This window comes from Erpetoichthys calabaricus, chromosome 14, assembly GCF_900747795.2.
Source record: "Erpetoichthys calabaricus chromosome 14, fErpCal1.3, whole genome shotgun sequence".
Lineage (NCBI taxonomy): Eukaryota > Metazoa > Chordata > Cladistia > Polypteriformes > Polypteridae > Erpetoichthys > Erpetoichthys calabaricus.
The window spans coordinates 58,484,270-58,495,216 of NC_041407.2; the positions used below are offsets into that span (position 1 = coordinate 58,484,270).

General features: G+C 37.8%; 1 protein-coding gene across 1 annotated transcript; it reads right to left on the reverse strand.

The window, feature by feature from the left end:
- Positions 1 to 372: 372 nt before the first annotated feature.
- gja4 (gap junction protein alpha 4) lies at positions 373 to 4,024 on the reverse strand. Its single transcript, XM_028819478.2, has 2 exons — positions 3,856 to 4,024; positions 373 to 2,608 (listed from the first exon to the last, which is right to left on the reverse strand). The coding sequence occupies exon 2, from the start codon at positions 2,597 to 2,599 to the stop codon at positions 1,574 to 1,576; it is 1,026 nt and encodes a 341-aa protein (XP_028675311.1). The 5' UTR covers positions 2,600 to 2,608; positions 3,856 to 4,024; the 3' UTR covers positions 373 to 1,573.
- Positions 4,025 to 10,947: the final 6,923 nt, after the last annotated feature.

Sequence of the window (10,947 nt, forward strand, 5' to 3'; positions counted from 1 at the left end):
TTCTATCTTCAAGAGGGTATGGCTATAAGTATACAGTATATACATATGCATATATGTATATATGTGTAAATATGATGTATACATGGAACACTGTAGACATGTCTCAGGCTGTGGATATCTCCCACCTTGCTAAGTGAATCAACTGTCATGCTAGTTTTCATCTAACCTCGTGACTAACTAACTGTACTTCAGCACATCTTGTTCTCTGCTTTAGCCTTTGTTCTCTATTGCTTGGAATCTTTCTATTTTCTAATCACTTTTATATTGTATGTTTAGAGATATTTTTGTTAGTGGTCTTGAACAAAGTGTCTGCTAAATAAAGAATGATAATAGTACTATAATATATGTTACTTCTAATTGATTTATTCTAAATGCAAATCCCTCTAGTCTCTATAAATGAACTTCAAACTTTTCCGGCTTTACTATGTATAAACCTACTACTGTATAACAACATAACAGTAACTCTCTAGATATTGTTCTAAATTTGTTTAAATCATCCATCCACTAATCCATCTGAACCAGATAATCCCATTACAGGGTCATAGCAGGTTTGGCAAGGATCCCACCCTAAAAGGAAGCCAGTTCATCACAGATCACTCTTGCTCAGAATCACACCAATTAATCTAAGACGCAAGTTTCTAAAACATGGAAGTTAACTGAAAAACTGGAGAAAAGCCAAAAAGACACAGGGAGGCTGGATGTTTAGTCTCCATACAGGCAATGACCAGACCAACAAACGTCTCTTAAGAAGCAGTTATTACCATATCTCCATCCCATCCTCATTTAAACCACAGATTTAAATAGTAAAAAAAGAAATGTATCTTTCCTCATTATATTATTTGTCTCCTGGAAAATTTACAACCGATTTATTGACATATTTGTAATTCACCTTAAATAACTCCACCCCTTTACCATTTAATTAACTGTGCTTTGTTTATTGATGATCTGTAAAACCTTAATGTTAAACTGATCAAATCAATAAAAACAATAAGGCAGCTACATTATAAAACCTTAGTGCAGCATATTTGGATTTTCCTTAGTACCAACACTGTCTGTTCAACTGCATTGATATACAGTGCCATGTTTAAAAAATCAGTTTAATAAAAAATACTTAGTTTGTGGTAAACATTTCCAGGTTCCTGATACAGTTCCATATCTTGTTTTGAAATTACTAGATCCTCCTTTCACTGTTTTTATTTGTTCCATGTGTTGGCCCTACCTTGTAGAATAGTTTAGATTTATTTTAACAATAAATATCACAGTAGTATTTCACAGTCCTTTAGAAATGTTTAAAATTTTGCTTCGACATGAAAGCAGATTGCGGTGTCCACTGCCATGACTCTTGGTGCTTTACTGTATTGAAGAGTTTCCCACTTGCCTTGACTGGTCTCATCCCTGTGCCTCTGTGGCAGTGGAGGGCATACAGACTGCGATCACCAGGTAGATGTCACTTGTAATCCACGTTCCTTGTCTCATTTCAAGCCCTTGCCTGATGATTTCCTTACTTCTGAAGGAAATACTCTTTATGTTTCCCTATTTTAGACTTATTTGATTTTTCACTGTCACTGGACTTTCATACATAGTGCCTTCTCTGTCCTTCAGAGCTATCTGTTAGTCTCCCCGATGCCATTTCTTTTTCATTGTGCTCTTCTAGATACCCTGGATATCCTGGGAGCTGGTCAGATTTGGACTCAATATTCCTCTGTTGTCTGTCGTTTCTTTCTGAATCCGTACCACTTTCTTGTGGTTTGAAATTAATATTTGGATCACTAAAATGGCTATGGTTACTGGCACTAGCCATTGGTAAGCAGAGCTGGGCATTCTCCATATAATTCAGAGTGGGCTCATAAACTACTGGTCTCTTGTAAACCTGAAGGGCACTCTGATTTTCATAGTATTTAATCGCTCTCCTTACCATTGTCTTGCCAAGTAAATGAAAGAGCTCTATGACATTAAGCACAAGAGAGATCAGTGCAAGTACTTGCATGTAGATGGTGAAAATGGTTTTCTCAGTTGGTCGAGAAACAAAGCAGTCCACTTTGTAAGGGCACGGAAATCCTTGGCACTCATAGCGAGGCTGAATAAAGAAACCATACAGGAACCACATCCCCAGCATGAAGCCAGCTTCCAAGATTACTTTGCAGACAATACTTATAGTGTAGGTGATCATTAAAGCTCCTTTCAGTTTGGGAACATTCTGAAATTCATGTTCCTGCATATCCCTTTTTGACTCTCCATATCCCACTGCCTCCTCATTTCCTTCCACGCCATTCTCTTGCTGCTCTTTCTTCTTTCGGCTTGCCCGTACTGCAAGGTGCCCAAGATAGATGAGTGTGGGTGTGGAGACAAAAATGATCTGCAGCACAAAGTACCGGTAATGGGAGATGGGGAAGCTAAGATCATAGCACACAAGTTGGCAACCAGGTTGTAGCGTGTTGCAGAGAAATTCAGACTGCTCATCATCCCAGGCTGTCTCTGCAGCTGAGCACAGTACCATCACCCGGAATATGAAGAGCACTGTCAACCAGACTTTCCCAACACCAGTCGAGTGCTCATTGACCTGCCCGAGCACACGCTCCAAGAAAGACCAATCTGTCATCCCTGAGACCTGCAGCAAGAGAAGAATTTAGACTGTGAAATACTAGATGGTATCTTCCATGAAACACCTTTTGTACTAGCAGGCTTGAGTAATGGCTCCATTACCGGCAAATCAGCTCATCAAGCAAAAGGTATGGCAGAAACTGGTGGGCTGTTACTAGTGAAATTATTAATTAACTGACTAAACCCAAACTCACTCTATCTATCTATCTATCTATCTATCTATCTATCTATCTATCTATCTATCTATCTATCTATCTATCTATCTATCTATCTATCTATCTATCTATCTAAAATAAGACTAGAAAATCCTGTAAGCTGTAAATATTTTATATATAATATGGACTGTTGTCTGTTAATATGACTGTTATTGTAATATGATTGTTAACAAAGGTGCATTTAAAATCTAATCTAAATCTATCTATCTATCTATCTATCTATCTATCTATCTATCTATCTATCTATCTATCTATCTATCTATCTATCTATCTATCTATCTATCTATCTTATAGTGCCTTTCCTATCTATCTATCTATCTATCTATCTATCTATCTATCTATCTATCTATCTATCTATCTATCTATCTATCTATCTATCTATCTATCTAAAATAAATGTCCAGTGTTAAAATAAGACTTGAAAATCCTGTAAGCTGTAAATATTTTATATATAATATGGACTGTTGTCTGTTAATATGACTGTTATTGTAATATGATTGTTAACAAAGATGCATTTAAAATCTAATCTAAATCTATCTATCTATCTATCTATCTATCTATCTATCTATCTATCTATCTATCTATCTATCTATCTATCTATCTATCTATCTATCTATCTATCTTGTATAGTGTCCTTTCTCCAAGTAAACACAATTAAACAGTAAACTTATTATCTGCTGAAAATATGTTCTTTTTCTTTTAATGTGATGCTTTACACATTGCATTAAACCATCCAGAATGTTTCAGACCTCTTCTTTTGGTGGTTCACTGTTTAAAGTCATAGTGCTGGAACATTTTATATATAGCATTACACCTTAAAAAGGGGTCAGTGGATTTCCCAGCAATGGCATCTAATTATAACATTAACATTTTATCATATTATAAAATTGTGTTAACTGATGTAGAAATTAAGAATATGTGTCTGAATAAACATCACAATTTTTAATGAAGAACAAACGTGCAAATTTTGATTTTTATCAATTATACATTTTACTACCAATACAGTAAGCCCACCAAAAATGTAATGTAGAAGTTCTTACCTATGTACAGGAGTATCAGTTGGGTCTGGTCTCTTAAAACTCTATACCCAGCGTAACATTTGCCTAGGATTCTTCCTTTTTTCTGTGTATGTGGCTGGCCGAAAATTTGCACTATCCACTGACTGGCAGCGTGGTGGGAATTGTGAAGCAGACCTCAGTAAAAACAACAAATAATTCCAGGGATCTGTTTTCCCAGGCTCTTTTAAAAGGGGAGGTCCCAGCTGAATGAAGTTCAGGAAAAAGGACGATTAAAGTCAAAAATAACTTTGCAGTGCAGAAGGCTTTTTTAGCTCAGGCATATTAAAACCAGCTATATTATGTAAATATTTCAAGTGTACTGAAAGCAAAATTTAAAAGTGAAACAGTGGTTGGCATTTAGTGCTGTATTTTGAGATTCACAGGGAGAGAGAGCACTTATGATAGAGTGCATTGGATTTTCCTTGACCCCTTTAATGATTTTGTGGAAACTAAGAAAATTGTCAGCTCTGTAAAACTGTGTATCCAGAGCCTTGTAACTTGTAACTGATGGCCGGGAACTGAATCAGAAAAGCCTGTTAAAATGAACACCCTCAAAAATAACAAAGATTTTTGGCTTTCTTAAAAATATATTCATTTTTGCAAAATACTATTTGAATAACTTGGATGAAAAATATTCAGATTACACATACTGTTTAGCAGGCAATAAAAATAAAATCAAAGGAAAAGGCTAATATAATTTTCTAGTTATTATCATTACAGTAAGAGCTCTGCCATCAGTTTCGACAAATGGTAACCCCAGCCAGTTCTCAGAAATTCACTGCAGTGTCTAACAGCCTCCAGCAGATGCCAGCAGTGTGCTGTCACCCAGGGATTAAACAATCAGTTGAGGAATCATTAAATAAGGAAGGCCCTCAACTTAAAAAGCTGACAAAATGGAAAATCATAATATTCTTCATGCGGTAAGTGCAGTTTTCATAGACAAGCATTTCTAATGCTGATTAAAAAAATTGTTCACTGCCGACACACATATTTACTGGGAGGCAACTTCATGTTGACCATCTTATATTTTGTTATTTTCTTCATATTAGTTTAACTACCCCAGTCATTCAATCCAAATTTAACTTGGAGTAATTAAGCAAAAATTACCTCAGTAATCCCTTTCGAGCAGCAATAAGGCTTTATGGGTAGTAAAGTGTTAACAGCAGTAGTGGCATAGCAGAACTGCTGCCACCCTCTATATGCCTTTTCCCACTTTTTAATCAGCCCACTGCTAAGGGTCTAATACCAAGCAGCTTTCTTTTTCCACCGCTTTAGAAGCCAAGAGTCATTGAAGGTCACAAGCATGATTGTGACAATATGGTAACTGTGACACGGGAGGTGAATGAAAGACTCACAATAAACAGAAACAAAATTTGCCTCTAAGAGGATATGACAGTCATTGATGTTGCTTTTATATTTGATGTAAAAAGGGAAATCACCACACATTTTTATTTGGCAGCAGGACACCCAGCAATTCGTAAGCAGACTGTCAGGCTGGTTAATTTCTTGCAAGGTTGTTCAGCATTCACAGCTACAAAATACACAATATATTCACATATACACAAAAAAGCATCATTAATATGGCCAAAGTAAGAATTTCATGTCAAGCGAATGTTCCTCCTTCCTTCACTAGGTGCATGTAATGATTCTGAAGCCGGTTGCACAGTCCAGTTGTTTTCTAACTGGGCAGAGTCTGGTTGGACATCTTGGCATTCGACTGCACCATATGAAAAAACACTGGAAAATTGGGCTGTTGCTCTTGGCCAACGTTCTAAACAGCATGTTGAATCAGGATTATGGAAAAAGACCCCAGGGTCTCCATTGAACAGTCAGGAGCTTTTTAGTTCCACTTTTTTGAAATCACTCAGAAGGTTTTAATTTTATTATTCTCATGTGTTATCGATTAACTGCCTGTTGTGAAGTCAGCATGCTTTTCTTTTGTAGGATTAGGACCACCACTGAAAGGAGTATGATAGTTGCAGTGCCCCAGGGGTCAACCAGGACTGAACTGAGATCAGCATGTGGACGTACTGATTTGTATTTACACTGAGGTGTATGCTTTCAATTCTTGCTCAAATTATTAAATATTGGCACTTGTTCATACCTCTGATTTCTTTGTACTGCTTCCCAGTAAAACACATATGTTGTGAGTTTAAAATTGAAATATTGTAGTACTGCAGAATAAAGTGGGCATATTGGCCTATTCTGTACATGTGAGACGGCAGTCATACCACTTCTTGAATCCACCTGCAGTGCAAGATATTTCTGTGATTAGATCACCGCAGGAAAAGAGTCTGTCAGGGTCTGAGAAAAGGAGCTGGTACTCCTGAGGCATAAACAGTACTTCTAATTAAAACCCTATGCAGAGGTCTCATTGTACCAAAGGAAAGTGTCGATAAGGACCACAGCAATATCTTTGTTGCTTGCTTAGAGGTCAAAGGACCCTGTTTTAGTTCCTTTCAGAGGTGAATTTCATAGAACAGAGTTAGCAAGACTTGCCTTCATGTCATCCATGAGCTTTCAATAAGAGCTTGTAATAACATGATTGAATTGCAGTTTAGGGGCATATAGCTAAGATTTGGCACATGGTTAACTCTGTCAGGAAGCAAATGAGTGTGCTAGATATCCTGGAGGGGAAATGAGCAAGGACCCCTGATGATCATAATATTTCCTTACAGATCTCTAAAGAGAAGACTACCCAAGTGGTGACACAAAAGCCTGACCCTGTAGTGGTAGGAGATGATCACAGAAGGTCGAATGCCTCCTGTCAGAGATGAGGAAACACGTGGTCCCAATCCAGAAGTAGGATCAGGTTGGTCTTCAAACAATCAAATCTGGAAGGACTGAATGGCGGATGGCTATTATGCATAGCTTGTTGCATAATGACATTTAGGCAGAGCAGAGTCTGTGTTTTAGTCTCCCTCAAGTCAAAAGTCCTAATTTTAGAGTTACAAGGTGAGTTGGGGCAAACGCTTATCTATAGAGGAATGTTAATGATTTACTGCACACCAAATTGCAAAAAATGTGATTCAGGTCTCAAAATATCCAAAATCCAGACCAGTTCTCCCCTTAGTCTGGAATCAAAAAACAGGTTTCAATTCAGACAGCCTGACTTCAAACTCAAGCAGCAGACTTTTAGGCCTAAGTAGGCCCCAAAACATGGTGGAACAGGCTTTTAAAATGCCCTTAAAGCTTCAAATTATCTTAAGCCGATGTCCCATTAGGTGACTTTTAGTCGTGCGGTGTGTCAGATTTGCCGATCACAAATTCTGATCTTGTTGTCAGAACATGTCAGTTTAAACAACTGAAAATCACTGGCTATGTCAAATTTCGTGATCGCTTGCTGACCATCCGACACAGCCCTGCTCGTCCCTTTTTCTGACACAGATAACATGCTAACTGATAGAGCCAGAGCTGTACGAAAGGATAACAGCTGCAGCGAGATTAGCAGCAATCTCTGCTCTCTTCTTTTTCTTTATTCCATTTTGCTATGAAAATTAAAACATGAGACATCAGAAAGACAGGTCTCCCTTCTGCTTGTAAGGTTTAAAACACCCATATTCCTTATTTCTTGTTGCTACATTCTGTGCATTTTACTTTCCAATGAGTATTCATTAGTAGTCTGTTCCCATGAGCCTGACCCTTCTGACTAAAGACAAACTACCACATTTGATTTTATCATAGGAAGTTGTGAACTAGTATGTTTCAGTTGTTGGGCATGTCAGATTAGGTGACTGATGTTATGGGAAAATACCACCAACTCACTAAGATTACTTAACCCTTAAGCTGCCTGAACCAGCTATAATCGGTTCCCAATGCAATTTGCCAGCACACCGGAGCCAAGTATATTCAGCAACGCAAATATATTGAGCACCACAACTGGCTAGTGTAATTTGCCAGCACGCAGGAACCGAGTATATTCGGCAACGTACATTCATTGAATGCTGCAACCAGTTATAGTCGGTACCCAGTGCAATTTTCCAGCACGACAGAGCCGAGTATATTCGCCGACGTACATTCATTGAATGCCACAACTGGCTATAGTCGGCTCCCAGAGCAATTTGCAAGCAAGCCGGAGCTGATCAGTCACTGCCATACATTCATTGAGTAGCCAGCTCATGACACTGCCGCTCCCCAGCGAATCAGCATCACTGTCCCTGGGATTCAGCCGCTGCACTAGACTAGCCTGCAAGCATCAGCGTTGGCCTCTATGTGCTTGGGTGCAGCCAGAGCCAGTTCAAGTGCAGTTGGCTCGGTGATTTAGTGAATTTCATCAATGACTTCAGTTGCACCTTATACATACTGTATAATAATAGACTGTTGCAGTAGTTTTTTTTTATAGTTTTTACAGTTCATTAGCAGTGTGTAAAATGATCAGCGTTACAGTAATTGTGATGCTCTTTGCATGAAAAAATATGTGTTCCATTAAAATTTCACTTTTTCTTGGTGAATTGTGATGTTTCCTTAAAAGGTGCATCAAAAAAGTATTTGGCAGTTTAAGGGTTAAATGAGGGCTATGACTGAAAATTGCTGGAAAAGTTGAATGATGTGTCGTAGGCTTTAGGATGCCTCTCAAAGGAGAGAAACTGTGAAAACTCTGGTTTGAGAGACAATATATGCCACAAGTCCTTACCACAACCTGAGACCCTCTATTCTGGGTGTTAAGTAGCCAAAGGGAGGTCTCAGGTGTGGTGATGTCATGGTGGACCTGCAATTTGGGGTTTGACAGGTAGTGCAAATGGGATAACTTCATATAAATTCATTTAAAAGACATACTACAAATAATAAATAATAAAACTAGTCTGATGGAAATAACAGCAGCAATATTTATTTAAATAGCAACTTTGATCACAAATTACAATTCAAGATGCTTTACAAATGGTAGTAAGTAGAAACAAAGAAAAACAATAATCAAACTAATTATACTAAGGGACAGTTAGGTTAGGTGCATTGGTGATCCTAAATTGTCCCTAGTGTGTGCTTGGTGTGTGGGTGTGTGTGCCCTGCAGTGGGCTGGCACCCTGCCCGGGATTTGTTCCTGCCTTGTGCCCTTTGCTGGCTGGGAATGGCTCCAGCAGACCCCCGTGGCCCTGTGTTAGTATACAGCGGGTTGAATAATGACTGACTGAGTGACTAGGACAGTTAGTGGTGAGAGGAAAAAACTCCAATGGAGACAAATGTCTGGGGTTCCATGACCAAAAGCGTGCCTGGGTCTCTCTGGGTATTCCTTCGTATATATCTAAGATACAAAAAAAAAAAGAATAAAAAAGAGGCAGCCTGTGCAGACGTCATCAGGGACGGAATCTCAGTGTTGTTCTACCTTACATCACCCTCAGAATAATTTGTCCACAAAGGTTCTGGCCCACAGCCTCCATTGGATGCCGAGAAGAGAAAAAAAGACAATGTTAGTCACAAATCGAACAAAACGTCAGATTAAAAATGTAAGTTTTAATAAACAACTATACCATGTGGCCTGATGTATCTCTATAGTTAGGTTATTCCATGTTTTTGGAGCATTTTTGGGGCATGGAAACTAAAAGCTGTCTCACCACTTCTTTTATGTTTTACTCTCAGAACAGCAAACAAAGCAGAATTTGAGGTTCTAAGGATACAACTTGGAATGTAAGAGGATTAACACTCCAAGATATATGAAGATGCAAGATTATTCAAAGCTTTACGTATAAACAATTAGCAGTACTTTAAAATTGTTTCTGAAAGACACAGGTAGCCAATGTAAAGACGCTAATACTGGAGTAATGTGGTCAGATTTCTTCTTTGGAGTTAGGATTCATGCAGGGGCATTCTGAACCAACTGTAATCGATTTTAATCTTTTTTGGTAGACCTGTCAGGAGTTCTTTGCGGTAATCTAAAATGTTAAACACAAAAGCTTGCTTCAGCTTTTTTGCATCCTCTAAGGACATAAAGGCCTGAACACATGCTATATTTCTAAATAAAAAAAATGAAGTTCTGGTCATATATTTAATATGAGATTTAAAATTAAGATCTGACTTTAAAATACTCCAAGATTTTTTTTTTACCTAAATGTTCTACTTATTTCTAGTTTTTCTTTTTTTTTTAATTACTACACCTTTTAGTTGTGGCCAACAACAAGTATTTCAGTTTTCCCCTTATTTAATTTAAGAAAAAAATAAACTTTCTCATTGCATAATGCTGTTAGGCAATCTTTCAGACAGTCTAGATCAGGGGTGGGCAATGTCGGTCCTGGAGAGCCGCTGTGGCTGCAGGTTTTTGTTCCAACCCAGTTTCTTAATGAGAAGTCAGTTATTGCTGATGAAGCACATATTGCTTAAATGACATTTTGATCCTTCATTTTAGTTGTCTCGCTTGTTAAGGTTCCCCATCCTTAATTGCTTATTTCAATCTTAAACAGCTGCTTTCACTGTTTAAATGGCTTCTTATTAGCAATAAGATGTAAATGACAAAGCAACCAGCAGTTCTCCATCTTGCTTGTTTCCATTTACATATGTGTGTGTTCATCATGCACTGTTTTAATTTAATAAAAAACTTAATAGAAAAATGTGACAGACTGAAAATGATACGTTTTAGGCTTCAAATCATTTGAATGACATCCTTGGAAAGGAAAAAAATCTACAATATAAGAACCTTAAAAGACAACAAGACAAAAACAGAAAGAGAGAATGAGAGACAGGGTTTGTGTGAGAGTGTGAGACAGAGTGTGAGAGAGCTAGAGAGACACCAAGAGAGTTACAGTACATGGGGAGGAAAGGGAGAGCATTGTGTGTTTTACATGGCGGTTAAGCAAACAAGCTGTCACAATCTGGTTTCTGGCTTAATTTTCACTTTTTTTACCTTTCTTTTTTCTGCTAAGACTTTTTGTTTATTTCTGCTGTTAGTTTATTTGTGTTTCTTTTATTTTAAGCATCTAAAAACGTATACTATGCCATTTTGTGCAGTTTTGTTATAGAGTTTGCCTTTTGATAACATTTCATCTTTCGGTTGCACAAACTTTTCTTGATTGCCCTTGTACAGGCAATAACACCAGCCACCCTAACTGGAGATCAATAACCATGGAGGTATGCTTCAGGAGGCTA

What these genes read in the sequence shown, in the direction of transcription:
- gja4 (XM_028819478.2), bottom strand. Translation starts at nt 2,599, where the DNA reads ATGACAGATTGGTCTTTCTTGGAGCGTGTGCTCGGGCAGGTCAATGAG.